Source organism: Phoenix dactylifera, chromosome 14, assembly GCF_009389715.1.
Source record: "Phoenix dactylifera cultivar Barhee BC4 chromosome 14, palm_55x_up_171113_PBpolish2nd_filt_p, whole genome shotgun sequence".
In the NCBI taxonomy this organism is placed as follows: Eukaryota; Viridiplantae; Streptophyta; class Magnoliopsida; order Arecales; family Arecaceae; genus Phoenix; species Phoenix dactylifera.
Genome location: NC_052405.1, coordinates 9,889,581 through 9,909,414, shown reverse-complemented (window position 1 = coordinate 9,909,414; position 19,834 = coordinate 9,889,581). Strand labels below are relative to the sequence as shown.

General features: G+C 48.4%; 1 protein-coding gene across 2 annotated transcripts; it reads left to right on the top strand.

Moving 5' to 3' along the window:
* Nucleotides 1-4,098: 4,098 nt before the first annotated feature.
* On the top strand, nucleotides 4,099-19,752 carry LOC103704750 (monooxygenase 1-like). 2 transcript variants are annotated; one of them, XM_039133611.1, is made up of 6 exons: nucleotides 4,099-4,238; nucleotides 16,222-16,368; nucleotides 16,778-16,828; nucleotides 17,258-17,426; nucleotides 18,229-18,460; nucleotides 19,039-19,752. In XM_039133611.1, the coding sequence occupies exons 1-6, from the start codon at nucleotides 4,156-4,158 to the stop codon at nucleotides 19,572-19,574; spliced, it is 1,218 nt and encodes a 405-aa protein (XP_038989539.1). In that variant the 5' UTR covers nucleotides 4,099-4,155; the 3' UTR covers nucleotides 19,575-19,752. The 2 variants fall into 2 exon arrangements, with proteins under 2 accessions (XP_038989539.1, XP_038989540.1); XM_039133612.1 differs by lacking the exon at nucleotides 16,222-16,368.
* Nucleotides 19,753-19,834: the final 82 nt, after the last annotated feature.

Below are 19,834 nucleotides of genomic sequence, written 5' to 3'. Positions count from 1 at the left end.
TTATTTACTACCACGGCTTGCCATTAGATTGAATTGTAGCCTTTGTAGCCTAGTTACCAATCTCTAATTAGCTAGAGAGGGCCCACCTCAACTGGCTACCTTTCTTAGGAGAACCCGTGTGGGCATGTATTTAGTCTCACATCGGTTATTCGTTGGATAGATCTTAGATACTTATATAGAATCAAGAAATTCAAATAATATCTTCTGGCTAGCCATTTTGAGTGAGGTCTTAGGTTATTATAAATGGTATCAGAGCGGACCCGGCCAATACTTATGTAGACTAAGATATTACAGTATGGATCCATTAGGGCTAACCATGAGCTGATCGACATTTTGGGTGAGGTCTTAAATTGTTACACTTCTTGCTGAGGGTAGGGAAGAGATAGATGTTATCTCTCATGGTAGGCCTAAAAAGATACCTAATAAGGACAATGTTATACCTTTTTTTTCTCCTTGCTATTTTATGCGAACGATATCTTAACATGACCTCTGTTAATTAGAAACAACTGTAATCGTTCGATGAGAAAAAAATGGTGTAGAGGCACAGATCGCACTTTTCATTGATATCCATATTTATAATTATACAATATAATCGTAACCCCATCATTGATAGGTTTGAATAAGGATACTCCATAGGAGCCATCCAACGCCATAACAGTATATTGTATATCGAGAACCATCATCCTGTAATAATATAGAAGGTCTAATATACTAAATTTCAAAATTTAAATTCAAATGGAAAGTTAGCTATCAAATCTTTTTAGATCAATATAGGAGCTTGGAATCTATGTATTTACGTGACTTTGTAGACTAACACTTTGTTTTTTAGATAATAATCAGCAAAAAACATTTGAATACCATACATTTCTCAAGAGTTCAAAAAAGAATTAAGGCCTGATTTTCTAAATAGATGGATAATAAAAAAGAAATAACACCCAATTTTATACACTTAATCCTGTATATTGATCTCAGTGGGAGAGGGGCCCACCAGTGGTGTACAATGTTGATCACTAGGCATGAGTCAATCTCGCTGACCAACTTCTCATGGGGAGAGGATGAGAAGTTGGGCAAGGTGGAAGTGAGGGGTTGGGAGGAGATCGTACGTAGCCTGGTGGTAAGGGAGCTTGGATTTTATCCGAGTTGTCCGGATTCGAAATGCGCAGGTGTCGATTAAATTAAGGGATCGCATGCTCCATGCTTGGATGGCTCTGTGTGGATATACTTTTTGATGGAAGAGGGGTTCAGTGGGGGCTGCTATGTGGGTGCGTTCTGCCTCCCTCCTTCTCCTCCTATTCTTTTACCAAAAAAGAAAAAAAGAGGGGTGGGGGTGGGGGTGGTGCTCTGGCTCTCCCGAGGTCCTCTCGTCCTCCTCTTTTTTTTTCCCCCCAACTTTTATCTCATCATTTAATCTTCCTCTCTTTTTATTTTGGTTTTATGCCAACGCCAGCAAGTTCTATTCATATATCTTGCCAAATGTTGACATCATTCGTATCTTTATGTCAATTAATGTGGCGGCTTTTTTTTTAATAGAAAAATCCTTTTCTAGTCATTTTTTTCTTCCTTGATATTACTTTCTTGTGCTAACTATGACCAAAGTATTTAGTTAGAACAAAATGTTTGATTTGAGTTCATAATTTTATACCGGAAAATTCTTATCTATTTTTTTAAGAATTATGATTTGCCTAAAAAATCACTGCTAAATAAAAAGGATTAACATAAATATAATTCTTTTTTACTCAAAAAAAAAAAATTGCATACATGAACATAAAATTTTTCTTAAAGCTAATAAGGTTGAGTCTATCATTATTAGGTTAATTTGTAATGACATCAATTCTTGATGCTTAAATACTTTCACTTGTATGGTCCTACATAACTTGCTTTCTATAGTTTTCATTCATTGCAAAAAAAAAAGTATGGAGAATAATAAGTACAGAAATCCGACCCAGATCTAATCCAGACCCAACCTACACCCGATCTAGATCCAAATTTTTTGGATTGGGATCGAATTATACATGAACTCGACCCGACCCAAATAACTTATGAACCTGATCTGACCCGACCTGATCTTTTATTGGGTTGGGTTTGAATCCAATATTAAGACTCAAACAAGAAACCAGCTTTGGTCAAAGTCACTTGTGATCTGATCCAATCCGACTCATTTAGATCCGTAGGAAGGTACGGGCATTTGGCTACATCTAAGTTTACAGCTTCATTATATTTAATTGGACTCCAATACGTGCACAGGAAAGGAATAAGAAGTCTCGTTTTCGAAAAATATGACACGATCCGAGCTACAGGGGCAGCAACCGATGTCTTCATTAATGCTTGGCGTGCACTTGACCAACTTGGCGTGGGTGCAGAGCTCAGGAGGAATGCTGCCGTGGTACCAGAGTGTGCCTTTGTTGCCTTCGTATACTTTTGTTGTCTAAGTCCTTTGGCTTAGATTTTCTTTATTTTATGGGAAAAGTATCACCATTACATCACTTTTATTATCATCATCTACAGTGCAAAATGATAGGATAATAATACATGGAGGCTTTATTTGGATGTGTGACTTTAGATTGCCATCTGAATTAGCCACTGGTGGGGAGATTTTAAAAGGAAAATGCTGATTTAACAACTGATACAAAATTTCTCATCTTTCTTTTAGAACAAAAACATAGATCAACCAAAGCCTGCCATGTATCCAATCGATTGGAAATCACTGTTGTATCTCATAACAATGCTACCTTATAAATCCTGGAGCTGGGGGATCCGCAGATAATTTTTTTCTCTTTTATTTTGCATACGGCTATCTTTCCAACTGTGGTGCATGTATGTTCTGCTGAATTAAGTCATGAGTTTGTGACAAATTAAGCACCCATTTGCTTGAACCCATCCACAAAGTAGAAGGAAAACATCTAAAACTGTAATGCATCATTATATATAAATAGTTCCATCTCGAGGATTGAAGTTCAGAAGAATATGAAAAGTCTTTTCATACTTTCTTCTAAGTTTTGTATTTTGATTGTTAGACTTCTAAACCAATGTATGCTATGTAACGGTTTAATTCAACCGCTTTAAAATTTACAACAATGTCTGTTATGTCAACTTGACACGGTTTAGTAGTTTATCTCAAACTCCTATCTTAACTAGTTTTTTATTTGGACTTATTTACAGATCTTGGTGGAGTGAATTCCTATATTTTTTTATTCAATAAGGATAAGGATCTAGGATTGTAAACTCTGTAAATCTGTTTTTATTCTACTATAAAGTAGAGCTGATCACGGGCCGGGTCTCTGGCCTTAATTTTTTTTTTAATGGAACTTCGGGCTCTCTAGAAGTTGATGAGCTTAGGTGGATGAAAAAAAAAGGGAGGATATTTAGATATATAAAACATTTTAGGATTATGCCCTCGAAATATATATATATATATATATATATATATATATATATATATATATATATATATATATATATATATATATATATATATACTTAGCAAGAGTTAAGTTTGGTGCTATTTTTTAATAATTTATAATTACATTGTTAGGCCATATCGACAATTATTTGTATTGTAGATATAATTATTTTTTAAGATATAATTATTGAGACGGAGGTGCCTAGTGTTCTCTTTGATATTTTATTTTTTGCTTTTTTTTTGATTGTATCCATACACGTTATGTATGATACCACTATTTTTAGCAATATATATATATATATAATTTATTTTTTAAAATATTATTGTCGACCATTGACTATCATTTCATCAGTATTTACATAACAATTCTCAAGAAAACGCGCATTTCAGGGAATTTAACAACTAATGTCGGGCCATCATGTTCCTTACCCACTAATCTTTATTCTTTACCCATCCCATCCCACCGACGCGGATAAAACAACTGTGGCTTCAAGAAAGACCCTCTCAAAGTCCACGCAAGGCAGGATCCGAAATTTTCTTTTTGAATAAAAAATTCTAAAATCCTAAAAACATAATCTCTACTGATCTTTATTTTCAAATAAAAAAAATCCAAAATCAGTCCTACTGGAGAGCATCGTCAACAAACAACCATGGAAAGAGTTTGTGTGTAGTTTCAGCAAAAAAAAAAAAGAGAGAGTTTGTGTGTGTGTGAGGGAGAGAGAGAGAGAGAGAGGGAGAGGAAGCCAAGAGGAAGCATGAGGAGCGAAGAGGAACATCACGATATAGTGATCGTGGGCGGAGGAATCTGTGGGCTCGCCACCGCTCTGGCTCTTCACAGGTGGCTCCTTCCTTTCACTTGCTGTTTCCTCTTGGTTTTCTCTTCTTTCAGACTTGTCCTATTCCATAGATTTGTGTCAGTAGATCACTCACTATTCAAGTGATTCCCAGTAGTTTTGTGCCCCCTTATACTATGAGTTGGTGGATCAACCAAAGCCAACCATCCTAACTTCATTATAATCAAAAACAAATTTGGCCATGTTGATGAGTTTGAATTTAATGGGGTTGGATTCTGTGGTACAGGATTAAGGATAGACATAAGACTTTGCAGTAACCATGGTGGGAGGAGAGAGAAGGGGGTTATTGCATTTGAATTTTGGCAAGTTAGCAACCAATTACATCAAAATGATTAATATAATTTTTTTCCTATATTTAATGACTAGGCAGCAGCCAATTGTTTAAGGGTGTTGATCCATTGAAGTTGTTGTTCTTTTGTTTTCTGAGGCAGCTCCTGCTAACCATCAGTGTGAAATCATCAAATAGAAATCATCATGCTTGAAATATTGAAGGGAAATTCTCCTTTCCCCTCTCTCTCCCCCTCTCTCTCTCAGAAAAGAAATGGTTAGCACTATAACTTCATTATAGTCAAAATATAAGTTGCACTCATTTTTTTCTCTGCCATCATATATGTGGTTATGATTGAATAGCAGGTCTGAAATTATTAGTATTAGATGTTAATAAAAGTTGTAACTCATAATTCCATTGGGGATGTCTTGGTTGTTCCATCAGAGTTTTGGGTTATCTTTTCCTGGATTGCTTATATTTTGACTGTCACAGCCATGGATGCTGAGGCACCAATTCGGACCCATCTGGGTTGGTCATTGTAATGAAGTTGGTGGAGTTACTCATCATATTATCATATGAAATGTAATGGTTTTGAAAGGAAAAGTAACTTGAGAAAAAAGAGAGGTGAAACAGGGGATGAAGAGAGGAAGACCCGACCCAGACCCAATTTTTTTAGGTTGGGACCAGATTATATATGGACCCGACCCGAATGATCCATTGGGTCAGAGATTTTAGCAATAAACCCAATCCGACCCGATCTTCTATTGGATTGGGTCTAGGTCCAACATTAGGACCAAAATAAGGATCCAGGTTGGATCGAGGTCACTCATGACCTGGTCCGACCTGACCCATTTGCACCCCTAATGTAACCTTGTTTTGTGGTTCGATGGAGTTGCCATATTAGTTTCTAGCTGATATGAGACGAGGGGGATTTGTGGCTTTGCAACTCACCATGGGGTCGGTGGGACTTGGGGGGATTGACCATTCTTGGACTAGTTTGGTAACAGATATCGGCTATGGAGCCCTTCCCTAAAAAGTCATAATTCATATCTGGAAACAGTGTGTTGTAGAAAATTGAAGGAGTCTAATCCATTGACAAATATTTACACCTTTGGACTGTGTTTGGTTCGTTAATAAGAAAAAGTGGAATAAGAATGGTTGTTCCTCCGGAAATAGGTGTTCCATGAGTTATTCCTGTTTATATTTGGCTGAAATTTCTGAAACATCTCTAGTTGAGGGCAATTTTTTTCCGTAAATATAGAGCAAGAACAAAAGAGGGCCTTACTGTAGGAGTATATTTATTCCATCCTTCCATATAACGGTTCAAGAATAAACATGTTTGACTGGAATAACTATTCTTCCCTTGTTTCTTCGTCCTTAACCCATTTCATAAGGTTAAGGCTTATTTCAAGTCTTATTGCTACTTTATTCCTGAACCAGACAAAATCTTAATTAACATGCCATCTAGATAATGAGGGCACTTTTCTTGATAAACGCCCTTGCTATGTTTCAAAAGCTAAGATATCAACCATATTGGTGAGCGATGGGAACCAAGATGAATGAAGATCTCAGTTCATCGCAACTTAGCTGATATATAGGAACCAAGATATTGATTTCTTGGTTTACATAATAAAATAGAGGCTACAATTGTCTTTATGCTTTCACTTTGGATATTTATTTATCAACTTATAAATCAAGATGAAGAAAGGAAGATTAAAATCTTGTCTGACATATTGATTTTTGTATCAGCTGATATCTTGAGAAAAACTGGGTTATATAGGCCGAGATAATAAGAGGCAAGGTTTAGATAAATGGTATAAGTGGGTGCCCCATTTTGATACAAACTGATATCTGGTAGTAGATGAAAACCTTAATTGATTAATAGGACCTAATTTTGAAATGCAGATTTGGATATTGTTACGGGGGAACTCAGCCACCATGCCCCACGTGACCGGCACGCGCACCCTAGAAGATTACAGCTGCCCCTTGATCCAGTAACCCGACCCCGAGTCGGATATCTTCGGCCTCGCAGCCCGACCCCGAGTCGGCTGCCCCTTGATCCAGTAACCCGACTCCGAGTCGGATATCTTCGGCTCCGCAGCCCGACCCCGAGTCGGCTGCCCCTTGATCCAGCAATCCGACCCCGAGTCGGCAATCTCTCGATAACGACAGGCTGTTCCCCTGAAGCACGCCGCGACCCTCTGCTCCACTACTCCCTACAACGGTCGTATCCGGCGCTGCTCCACGATCTCCTGTAACAGCCGTACAAAGCGGAGCTCCACTACGCCCTGTCATGGCCGTACCCAGCGCTACCCCACGACGCCCAGTAACGGCCATGTCAGTGGCAACTCCATCGTGCCACACGATGATCAACCCCCCAGAAGGACCCCCCAGCCTGGTATATATGCGGCTGGGGGGAGAAGGGGGGAGGTAAGCAAGAACTTCCAGAGCATTCTCCTATTTGCTACTATTATCTCTCCTTCTCCTCCAATCTCCTCTGACTTGATCGTCGGAGGGCCCCCACTACCCCAGTGGTGGTGCGAGGCTTGCTTGCAGGTTTCCCGGTGGAAGGTGGATGCACTATCAACACCAACCAAGGCAACTTAGACGGAATCCCGTTCACACCGCCGTGCCAATCGTTCTCGGTTTGGACCACCAGCAACAGTTGGCGCTAGAGGAAGGGCCGAATCTCAGAGCGATCGTAATGGCACGGCGAGGTGGTCGTGGAGCTTCCAATGCCTCCGGTCGCGGGGCTTCTCGCGCCTCCGGCCGGGAGGCCGCTGCGTCTCCAACACATTCTCAGCAACACTCCACCGTTCCACCCCCCATTCAGATGGTCGAAGCCGCTCAGTTCGACCAGTTAGCCCAGCAGGTTCGCACCCTCGCGGAGGCGGTGCAGAACCTGCAGGGTGTGATGTCTCGGGCGCCGCAGCGGGCCCAGGAGCCGCTGCTCCCTGAGCGCTCACCTGTCCTCCTTAACCCGCGCTCCTTCCTCTCCCATGGGGAGGAGCGCCGGCGCGAGGAAGATTCTCGAGCACGGTCCATTCTGCCGGGACCTTCCCATCGGAGCTGCGCGGGGTATGAGAGGCGGGCCCGGGCGCATTCCCAGACCCCCCAGTCCTCAAGGAACCCGCGCTCCAGTCGGTCCCCCTCTCGGTGCTCCTTGTCTCCCACCCATCGGTCGCGCTCCCTGGACCGGCGGGTGGACGATCTCCACCGACAACTCCAGGTCCTGAAGGGCCACTCTAAAGATCCCTTCGCCGACTTGGAGATCTCCTCCCAACCGGCGCTTGCCTCGAGGATCCTGCGGACCCCGAATCCGCCGGGGTTTAAAATGCCGGCGATCGAGCCCTATGACGGGGCGGCGGACCCGCGGGATCACGTCGAGAGTTTCAGGACCCTTATGCTCCTCCACGGAGCATCAGGTCCTCTCCTCTGCAAGGCTTTCCCGGCGACCCTCCGTGGCCCGGCAAGGGCGTGGTTCGCCGGCTTGGAGGCTAACTCGCTCCAGTCCTTCGATCAGTTTACCCGCCTCTTCATCACCCATTTCGCCGTCAGTAGCCGGCGGCGACTGGTCTCCGACTCCCTCTTTGATGTCCGGCAAAACGAGGGAGAAAGCTTGCGGGATTATCTTACCCGCTTCAACAAGGCTACGCTGGAAGTCCGGAACCTGAGCCAGGAGGTGGCTCTTTCAGCCCTGAAGCGTGGCTTCCGAAAGGGCAGACTCACCTTCTCCCTGGACAAACGCCTGCCGCGGAGCTTCCCGGAGCTGTTGTCCCGGGCGAACCAGTATGCGGACGCCGAGGAGGCGGCCGCCCACCGGAGCAAGGAGGCCGCCGAGATCCCTCCAAAGCTCGGGAAGAAAAGGCTTAAAGAGGCACGCCAGGGGAGGAGCCCGACGCCTCAACGTCGGCGCAGAAGCCTGTCGCCGGCGAGGAACCACGGCGCCCTACGCCCTCGTTCTCCGCCCCGACGTTTCAACCGGTACACTCCTCTCCTGACTCCCCGGGCCCAGATCCTCATGGAAATCAAGGGGCGGGAGGACCTCCCGGTCCCGAGACAGATGAAGAAGATCCCTGGGAGGAGGCCCTCTCGGGCGTACTGTGAGTACCACCGGGACCACGGCCACGACACCGAAGACTGCTTCCAGCTTCGGGACGAGATCGAGGCTCTCATCCGCCGAGGGCGTCTCGGTCGATATGTGAACGATCGACGTCCCCCCGCAGACTCGCGTCCGGCCGACCCGGCCCCTCCGGAGCCTCGGGAGCAGAATCGACCCGTCGCGGGCGTGATCCATACTATCACTGGGGGCTGCCCCCGGCCCGAGAGGAACGCGGGGGGCTCGACTGAAGCATCAGGGGCAGCCGTCGCAAAGAGGCAGAAGGTCGGTAATGTAATCACTTTTTGTGATGAAGATGTAAAGGGGGTTCAGACCCCCCACGATGACGCCATGGTGATCTCCCTCACTATGGCAAACTATGATGTAAGGCGTGTTCTTGTGGATAGTGGAAGCTCAGCTGATATTTTGTTTTACGAGGCCTTCCAAAAGATGAGCTTGTCCAGACAATTGTTGCACAAAACATCCACCCCCCTCATAGGATTCACTGGTGACGCTATCTCGGCCGAAGGTATCGTTGAGCTGCCTGTGACTGCGGGCGTTGCACCCGCAGAAGCCACGGTGCGGCTCGGGTTCTTGGTCGTCCGTGTTCCCTCGGCCTACAACGCTATCCTCGGACGATCCGGACTGAACGCCCTTCGCGCGGTGGTCTCTACGTACCACTTGCTCATGCGGTTCCCCACGGCGGCCGGGATTGGAGAGGTCCGAGGTGACCAACCGACCGCAAGGCAATGTTTCCTAGCAACTCTCAAAGGGAAGGAGCCCGTAGAAGCCTTAAGCGTCGAGTCCCTCGACGCCAGAGACGAGGTGGCCTTGCGGCACGGGGAGCCGGCCGAAGGTGTGATCGAAGTTCCCCTCGAGGAAGGTCGCCCGGACCGGACGGTCCGGGTCGGCACCAATCTCGACCCGGGAGCTCGGGCTCGGTTGGTGGAATTCCTCCGAGCCAACGCCGATGTATTTGCCTGGTCGGCGGCCGATGTACCTGGGATCGACCCGGAGGTCATTTCTCACGCCCTCAACGTCGACCCAACCCACCGACCAGTAAAGCAGAAGAAGAGACACTGTGCCCCGGATCGGATCCGAGTGGTCGACCAGGAGGTAGACAAGCTCTTGGAGGCAGGATTCATAAGGGAGGTCAGCTACCCCGAATGGCTGGCAAATGTCGTACTTGTCCGGAAGGCGAGCGGAAAGTGGAGGATGTGCGTCGACTACACCGACCTGAACAAGGCATGCCCCAAGGATAGCTTTCCGCTTCCGCGGATAGACCAACTGGTCGACGCGACTTCCGGATATCAGCTGCTGTCTTTCATGGACGCCTTCTCCGGCTACAACCAGATAATGATGGCTCCACAGGACGAGGAGAAAACTGCCTTTATAACAGACCGGGGGCTGTACTGTTACAAGGTAATGCCCTTCGGTCTGAAGAATGCTGGCGCCACTTACCAGCGCCTCGTCAACAAAATCTTCAAAGAGCAAATCGGCCGGAACATGGAGGTGTACGTGGACGATATGCTGGTGAAGAGCCGCCATGCAGACCAGCACATCGCGGATCTGGAGGAGACTTTCGCCACCCTGCGGAAGTTTCGCATGAAGCTGAACCCAGCGAAGTGCGCCTTTGGCGCTTCGGCCGGGAGGTTCCTCGGTTTCATTGTCAACCAGCGGGGGATCGAAGCCAACCCTGACAAAATCAAGGCCATCCAAGATATGTCCCCTCCGACCAAAGTGAAGGAGGTTCAGGAGCTCGCTGGGAGGGTCGCCGCGCTCGGACGATTTGTGGCAAAGTCGGCCGAACGCTGCCAACCTTTCTTCAAGGTGTTGAAACGCCCGAAAGACTTCCTCTGGACGGCCGAATGTCAAGCAGCATTCGACCAGCTCAAGGAATACTTGGCGTCTCCTCCCCTGCTGTCCAAGCCGCAAGAAGGGGAGATGCTCTACCTTTATCTGGCGGTCTCCCCAACCGCAGTCAGTGCGGTACTGGTTCGGGAAGAGGCAAAATTCCAGAAGCCTGTGTACTACATCAGCCGGGTCTTACGGGATGCCGAGACGCGGTATACGAAGGCTGAAAAGATCGCCTTCGCGCTGCTGACCGCGACCAGGAGGCTTCGCCCCTATTTCCAGGCCCATTCTGTCACCCTCTTGACCGATCAACCGCTGCGGCAGATTCTCAGCAATCCTGAGAATGCAGGACGGCTGGTGAAGTGGGCAGTAGAACTTGGTGAGTTCGACATCCGCTACCAGCCCCGACCCGCTATCAAGGCCCAGGCGCTCGCGGATTTCCTCGCTGAGTACACGGTGCAGGAGGCGGAACCTAAGTCGCCGGAAACACCCAGCCTCGACCTCCCGATTTGGACGCTTCACATCGATGGGTCGTTGAACCCCGAAGGTGGAGGGGCCGGGCTGGTCCTCACCAGTCCTGATGGAGTGATAGCCGAGTATGCCTTGAGGTTTGGATTTCCAGTGACCAACAACGAGGCGGAGTACGAGGCCCTAGTCACGGGACTCAAACTCACCAAGGAGCTCGGCATCCGGCGCCTGAAGGTCTTCACCGACTCTCAGCTGGTGGTCGGGCAGGTCCGTGGGGAGTTCGAAGTCCGGAACCCGACCATGCAGAATTACGCCCGGAAGGTGCGAGCACTCATTCCCGACCTCGGCAATGTCGACATCCAGCAGGTCCCAAGAAGTGAAAATGCCAGGGCCGACAGGTTGTCCCGCTTAGTGAGCGCAGACGCGCACAACTTGTCGAGGGCGATCTACCTGGAGACCCTGGATGCCCCGAGCATCGGCGAGGCTGGAGCGGTGATGGCGATTGATCCGGAGCCGTCTTGGATGGACCCGCTTGTCGCCTACCTCGCCGAAGGGATCCTCCCTGAAGACGAAGATCAAGCCCGGCGACTTGTTATGAAGTCCGCCCACTACGTACTCCATGAAGGAAGGCTGTATCGGACCTCGTTCACCGCCCCCCTCTTAAAGTGCCTCCGCCCCTCGGAAGCGGCCTACGTCCTCGGCGAAGTCCACGAAGGCGTTTGCGGATCACACTTGGGGGCTAGGTCCTTGGCGCACAAGATCATGAGGCAAGGCTATTATTGGCCTACCTTGTTGGAGGACTCAAAGGATCATGTACGGAAATGCGACGCCTGCCAGCGCCACGCCAACATCCAGAGAGTCCCTTCTGTCCCCTTGGCACCAATCACTGCACCCTGGCCCTTCGCCCAGTGGGGAATGGATATCCTCGGACCATTCCCCGTCGCTTCAGCTCAGCGGAAATTTTTGATTGTTGCAATCGACTACTTCACCAAGTGGGTGGAGGCAGAGCCGCTGGCCACTATCACGGAGGCGCAAGTCCGGAAGTTCGTGAAGAAGAACATCATTGTCCGATTTGGGGTACCTCGGGTCCTCATCTCGGATAATGGCCGACAGTTCGACAACAAGCATTTCCGTGACTTCTGCGAGGAGTTCGGGATCGAGCATCGGTTCACATCTGTGTCGCATCCCCAAACCAACGGCGAGGCCGAGGTCACAAATCGGACAATCCTCCAAGGAATCAAAGCGCGAATCGGTCGGACGGGGCAAGCTTGGGTCGAAGAACTCGAGAATGTCCTTTGGGCGTATCGGACCCCTACCGGGGAGACGCCTTTCAGCCTAACCTATGGCACGGAAGCCGTTGTCCCCGTGGAGCTCGGACTCCCCTCACCTCGGGTGGCCGCGCACCGACCCGAGGCCAATTCGGAACAACTCCGAGGGAACCTGGATCTCTTGGAAGAAGCGAGGGAAATGGCGCAGGTTCGGATGGCGATGTATCAGCGGAGGGTGGCCCGATATTACAACTCCAAGGTCCGACCGAAGCTTTTCAGAATCGGAGATCTGGTGCTAAGGCGAGCTAAAGCATCTCAACCTGCGGAAGGTGGGAAGCTAGCGCCAAATTGGGAAGGCCCGTATAGGGTTCGCTGGGTAAACCGACCTGGCTCCTACCAGTTGGAGGCCCTAGATGGTCGAGAAATTTTAAGGAGCTGGAATTCCGCTAACCTGCGGATGTATTACCAGTAGAACGACAATGCCAGAAAGACAGTTCAAAAATGTATAATACTTTTCATTTCAATAATTTCTGGTTACAACGGCGTGCTCGTGTGATTACAAGGAATTCCCAGAGGGGAATTAGGGTGTAAAGAAAGTAAAGAAGAGGTGGAGACTCCGAGGAGCTGAAGATCTGGGATCCCGAAACCTCCATCTGAAGCGGTTGCAATCCCGCCGGAAGTGGGTGCTTCCAACCGGAGGCGCCATCGGCGTCTCACGAAAGAGACGAAGAGCCGGCACGGATGAAGAAGAAGTGGACGAAGGAGAAGTCCACACTGCCTCCAACCGGAGGCGCCATCCACGCCCCACGAAAAGGACGAGGAGCCGCCGCAGACGAAGCTCCCGCTGCCTCCAGGGGAACGCCACCTCCAAGGGATATTCCGGTCCTCCCCAGTGCTAGGAGAGAGAAGGAATACAAGGGAGAAGAGCATATGAAGGCGCGGTCCCGGATCAAGCGCCTGGTGCGGAGCTCAATCGGGAGGCCGAACTTCAAGGAGGGGAGACGTGATCCCGGATGAAACGCCTAGAGCGGAGTTCCGCCGGGGAGAACCTCCTTGTTGATCCCAGATGAAACGGCTAGTTGGCGGAAGTCGCGAAGGGCGCGCCTCCCGTTCCTTCGGTAGGGGTCTCTCAACCATGCGCCGGAGAGGAGGCCCACGATCCATGGCAACCTGAACGGCTCCGGCTTGGCAGGCTCCATCGCACCTGCACCTATATTTATAGCCAAACTGCGGCCCCCCGGTCGTTCCGATGCGGGTGGCTCCAATAAATGCGGGCGCATTGAATCCGGAGCTGATCCGGCTCTCGAGGCATATCCTCCCGCGATTTCCTAAGCGTCATTCCCCTTAATCGCATTCTTTGTGCAGGACACTCCGGGTGGCCTGTACCCTTAGGTCCACGTATCTCCGCTCGCGCCCCAGGCCGCGTCCGCCTCGAAGAACGCGCGTATCACGGCCGCTTAACTGACACTCCTCGCAAGCAGCAACTGGCGATCCGATTTCCCAGGTAACCCCTTAATTAGCATTTAATGCCCATCAGGTGTTCCCCAGGCGACGCTTGAAGAGGAGGAGAAACACGGTCGCAGCTGGCCACGGAGAGATTCCGTCGGGCGGCAAGCGACAGGCGCACGACCAGCGAGCGGAATTTCCCGAGGCTCGGCCCTCGGATGCCAGGCTAACCCGATGATCATCCCGGGAGTAGACTAGCCTGAAGCCCCGACCGATCGCCTCGGCTTGCGCCAGCCTTGGCCGACCAACGAGCGGAATCTCCCGAGGCTCGGCCCTCGGATGCCAGGCTAACCCGATGATCATCCCGGGAGCAGACTAGCCTGAAGCCCCGACCGGTCGCCTCGGCTTGCGCCAGCCTTGGCCGACCAACGAGCGGAATCTCCCGAGGCTCGGCCCTCGGATGCCAGGCTAACCCGATGATCATCCCGGGAGCAGACTAGCCTGAAGCCCCGACCGGTCGCCTCGGCTTGCGCCTGCCTTGGCCGACCAACGAACGGAATCTCCCGAGGCTCGGCCCTCGGATGCCAGGCTAACCCGATGATCATCCCGGGAGCAGACTAGCCTGAAGCCCCGACCGGTCGCCTCGGCTTGCGCCAGCCTTGGCCGACCAACGAGCGGAATTTCCTGAGGCCTAACCCTCGGATGCCTGGCTTAGCGCCGGAAGAATTTCCTGAGGCCTAACCCTCGGATGCCTGGCTTAGCGCCGGAAGAATTTCCTGAGGCCTAACCCTCGGATGCCTGGCTTAGCGCCGGAAGAATTTCCTGAGGCCTAACCCTCGGATGCCTGGCTTAGCGCCGGAAGAATTTCCTGAGGCCTAACCCTCGGATGCCTGGCTTAGCGCCGGAAGAATTTCCTGAGGCCTAACCCTCGGATGCCTGGCTTAGCGCCGGAAGGATTTCCTGAGGCCTAACCCTCGGATGCCTGGCTTAGTGCCGGAAGGATTTTCTGAGGCCTAACCCTCGGATGCCTGGCTTAGTGCCGGAAGAATTTCCTGAGGCCTAACCCTCGGATGCCTGGCTTAGCGCCGGAAGAATTTCCTGAGGCCCCGGGAGCGTAACATTGCAGGCCTCGGGAAGGTGGTATCGAGCCACGAACCTATCTAGGTCTTCGGCGGCCAACTCCGACTTAATGCGGTCTGCTCTCACTTCGCCCATCCCTAATGGCCAGTGAATCTACGGTCAGGACAGGGTCGAGAAGGGGGAAAAGACCGGAACGACTGGAGTACACTAATACAAAAGGAGAGTATGGAGAGCCCTAAATTAAAGAATGAAGCAACTCACCGGAAGAGAAGGAAGAACGGCTCCGAGAGCGTCAAAGGAGGAGCAAGCGAACAGTCCGACGGCGATGACGGCAGCGCAAAGGAGAAACTCGAAGATGTCTGTAAAGAGAAAGGCGGACGGAGGAGGACCCCCGGTTAAATAGGCGGAAAGGTGGGTGACGCCTCGGTGACGCCAGAGGACGCCTGGCTGCCGAAGGGTCGCTCGCGCCCCAAAGGCGAATCGACGCCATTAAGGAAGGATGTCCGCCGAAATCCTCAGACTGCCAGGTCAGCAACAACCGCCATACGCCATAAAGAAGGCGGGGAGCTCGAAGCGCGCGCGCCTCTCCGAGGGATGGCGACAATCTCGAAGCATCACTTCCTTCACTCGTTTCCCTTCTGGCTCCAGGCTCGGAAGTGGGGGGCTACTGTTACGGGGGAACTCAGCCACCATGCCCCACGTGACCGGCACGCGCGCCCTAGAAGATTACAGCTGCCCCTTGATCCAGTAACCCGACCCCGAGTCGGATATCTTCGGCCTCGCCGCCCGACCCCGAGTCGGCTGCCCCTTGATCCAGTAACCCGACTCCGAGTCGGATATCTTCGGCTCCGCAGCCCGACCCCGAGTCGGCTGCCCCTTGATCCAGCAATCCGACCCCGAGTCGGCAATCTCTCGATAACGACAGGCTGTTCCCCTGAAGCACGCCGCGACCCTCTACTCCACTACTCCCTACAACGGTCGTATCCGGCGCTGTTCCACGATCTCCTGTAACAGCCGTACAAAGCGGAGCTCCACTACGCCCTGTCATGGCCGTACCCAGCGCTACCCCACGACGCCCAGTAATGGCCATGTCAGTGGCAACTCCATCGTGCCACACGATGATCAACCCCCCAGAAGGACCCCCCAGCCTGGTATATATGCGGCTGGGGGGAGAAGGGGGGAGGTAAGTAAGAACTTCCAGAGCATTCTCCTACTTGCTACTATTATCTCTCCTTCTCCTCCAATCTCCTCTGACTTGATCGTCGGAGGGCCCCCACTACCCCAGTGGTGGTGCGAGGCTTGCTTGCAGGTTTCCCGGTGGAAGGTGGAGCACAATCAACACCAACCAAGGCAACTTAGACGGAATCCCGTTCACACCGCCGTGCCAATCGTTCTCGGTTTGGACCACCAGCAACAGATATAATTTTTGAATTATGATAAAAAGTTATCTTCATTGCATTACATTTTGCTCATTGTTTGTGCAGGAAAGGAGTAAAAAGTCTTGTATTAGAGAGATCTGAGAGACTACGAGCTACTGGGGCAGCAATTGGTATCTTCATGAATGGTTGGTGTGCACTTGATAGACTTGGTGTGGGTGGTGTGCTTAGGGATAAAAGTATCCCTATTCCAGTGTACGTTTTCATAGCCTTTTAAGGTCAAGTCCTTTTTTCAAAAATCTACTTTTCCAGAGTATACTTTCACTGCCTTTTAAAATTAAGTTCTCTTTCAGAAATATATTTTGGGTAAGATATTGGGTAGGATATGATATTTGATGCAAGGAAAATGCTACACGTATCGCAAACTGTACCTGAATGTGCGTATGAACCGAATTTTTAAGTTCATCTTAGGGCACATAGCAATGCTTCAATTATATGATAAACAATACCACCTTTATTAGCAGCATTCAGAACATAGTCCACGCACCTGACATAATATGTTTACTTTTAATCTGCTAATGAATTTATAAGAACCAACATTCTGTATATCTCTCTCAAAGACTTGTATTCCTCTTTACTTCTTTTCAATGTAAATTCTATGCAGGATTCAAGAAGCATGGCATCACAAGTCGACAGTGCAAGTAAAATCGAGCAGGTATGTTTAAGAGATTCCAGTAAACATCTGATTTCTTGGATATAAAGTGCTATTTTGAAAAGCATTGTGGAAGTACATCCATGGGTTGTACCCCTCCTTCATTTGGAGGTGAATCTAGCTTCAAACCTTCGGTGATGTTGCCCAAGTTGGACATAAGTAGTTTTTCCATCATTTCCTCATGATTTTTTTTTTCGTACAAAAAAATCAAAAAATTCTTAATCTTGAAAAGAAAATTCAAGCGCTAGTTGTAACATCATGTTTCTTAGATATCACTAACATGATTGCAATGTGAGAATAGAGAGACGTTTGTTGGCATTTGAGGCTTCCTTCTCCTTTTAGGGCCTAAAGAGAATCCATACTTATCCATCAAATTGTCGTGTTGCTTAGTCTTTTTTATTTTGCTTATTTATTTGTTTATTATTTTATTAGGGTGGAAGATTTTAGGTGCTTAAAGAGAACTGATCTCATTCAAGTGTTGTTTGACAACTTGCCTGCTGGCTCGGTCCGACTTGGGTGCCAAATTGTAGCAGTTGAAGGAGATTCATCAACATCATTCCCTATTCTTTATGTTCATGATGGGAGTATCATCAAAGCCAAGGTGATTGAAAATTTTGAAAGCTTGACTGCCCGTTGATGGTCATAGATTAATTTCTCAGAAAAAGGATGGTCATAAATTAATCTTCTCCCTCAAGTACTCAAGATGTAAACAAAAAGTTCTAGTTTAGAAATGGAGCATAGGCAGGTGTACAAATTCTGCTTGTGTGCTTTATCCTTGTGTTATCACTGACAAAAATTGGAGAAAAAGATAGCACTACCTGGACATAAACCAGCAAATGAACGAGAAAATTGTTACATGGCATGGCTAATATGGTGCTGACATGGCATGTTGTGATTCAACCAATTCCTTATAAATCATGCACTTGTGCCATGTTAACACAAGGAACTGATGAAATAACTGAGAAGGCCATGTAGCATTACTAGATAAAGGAAATAAGAATATTAAAAAGGTAATTGGGTCTTATCTAGCTGCACTTATGCTTCATTTCAGCACTTGTCCTTGGCATGAGCTTGTTCAACAAAGGGAATGATTAATTGAACAGGGAAGAAGATTGTTGATTCTAAATTTCCCTAAAGGAGCTTAGGCTCCACATCCACTTTTTGAGGAAGAGGGTGGATCCAACTGAGATAAGTTGTTTAAGGACAAATACTTGGGGTTGCATCACTAAAGAGTCAAATGCAGAACCTCCACTAAGGAGAGAAGGGCTGTGCCCACTGCAATATAGCCCAGCTGACTAGGCTTTACCATCCACCATGTGCACCTGAAAATCAAGTACTGAATTAAAGTTTTCATGGTATGCAGCTTAAATGACTCCTATCAACCTTTGTAATGGCTAATGCAGGTTCTGATCGGCTGTGATGGATCAAATTCGATCATATCTAAGTCGTTAGGGCTAGGGGCCCTAAATTCGCTACCAAATTGTGTGATTCGCGGTCTCACGAATTATCCAAATGGTCACGACCTTGAAAGATGTTTTCTTCGGAATCTGGATAATGGCTATATGGCTTTTGGAAGAATTCCAATTGATGACAAGCTAGTGCATTGGTTTGTAGATTGGCCATATCCTGACAGAGGTAAGCACATAAAACTTGTGACATCTAAATGAGCCTTTACCTCAGTTTCAATCCTGCAGTTTGTCAATGCTGTGCCACTCTACAATGACTGCCACGAAGTCCCAAACAGGAGCAACCAGATCTTTGTTAGAGATAACATTATCAAACCCAGAAACCTTGAGCAGAAAATAACCAGCAATCATAGCAGTGGCATTTTCCTGCTTATTAACATCTGCATGCTTGATTTTTCTCTCCAAAATTAGTCCTTTATACATCCTATTATGTGACCGGTTTGTTTTCAACCTATGTTCTTTGAGAATTATCTGTTGGTGTAGTGCTCATTATACTGTGAAATTGTGAATAATGATATCAGACGCACATAAAGAGATTATTACAACTAGGACAGTAGTTACACACCTGGATCTCATGTTGTCAATATTCTAATCTTTTTTCCTCTTCATTGTTTATAATTCTTGTCTAAATCTAATAACATCTTAAAAAAATTATGTTGCCAATTCTATGTAGCACTACCATTGCACCTAGGCCATGTAACTATCTAAATAGTTGGGACCTAACATTGTTGCATAGCATTGCACCAGATACAGATGCTTCGAAAGATCCTAAGTTCATCATGGAGTTGGCAATGCAGCAAATCAAGGACTACCCGGCCGAGATGATCGAGATGGTCGAGAGCAGCAATCCTAGCTCGCTGAACCTCACACGCATCCGTTACCGGTCGCCATGGCACCTCGTGTTCGGGAACTTCAGGAGAGGCACCATGACAGTTGCAGGGGATGCCATGCACATGATGGGCCCGTTCCTCGGCCAAGGTGGTTGTGTTGCTCTGGAGGATGCGGTGGTGCTCGCCAGGAACCTAGCAGAGGCAATGCCTATGGGCTTGGAGGGTGGCAGGGTTGGTGATGGAGAGCTCAAGAAGAGAATCGAGGCAGCGTTCGAGAATTACGTCAAGGAACGGAAGCCGAGGGTGCTGAGGTTGGCCATGCAGTCGATGCTCGTGGGCATGCTGATCTCTTCACCATCAAAGATTAAGAGACTTCTGAGCCTTGCACTTTTAGTTGTTTTCTTTGGTGGAGCTTCGCTCAGCTACACTCGTTATGATTGTGGCCCTCTCTAAGGGCTCAAGGATGCACTTGTGTTTGCAAAGTACCAAAATGTAGCATTTGAAGCAGATCCCATAGCATCTTTTCCCTTTCTTCATACTAATGAGCAAAGTATCATCAAGGCTAAGGTGAACAGGTGTTAATGGTAGAACTATGATTTCCTGCATATAAAGTTCAATAGTTCCTTGAAAATATTAGATGATTCATTTTAGGTTGGTAGGCTATGGAAGCTCCAAAGATCATTCCACGTTCAGTGGTGTGAGGTTTGAAAACT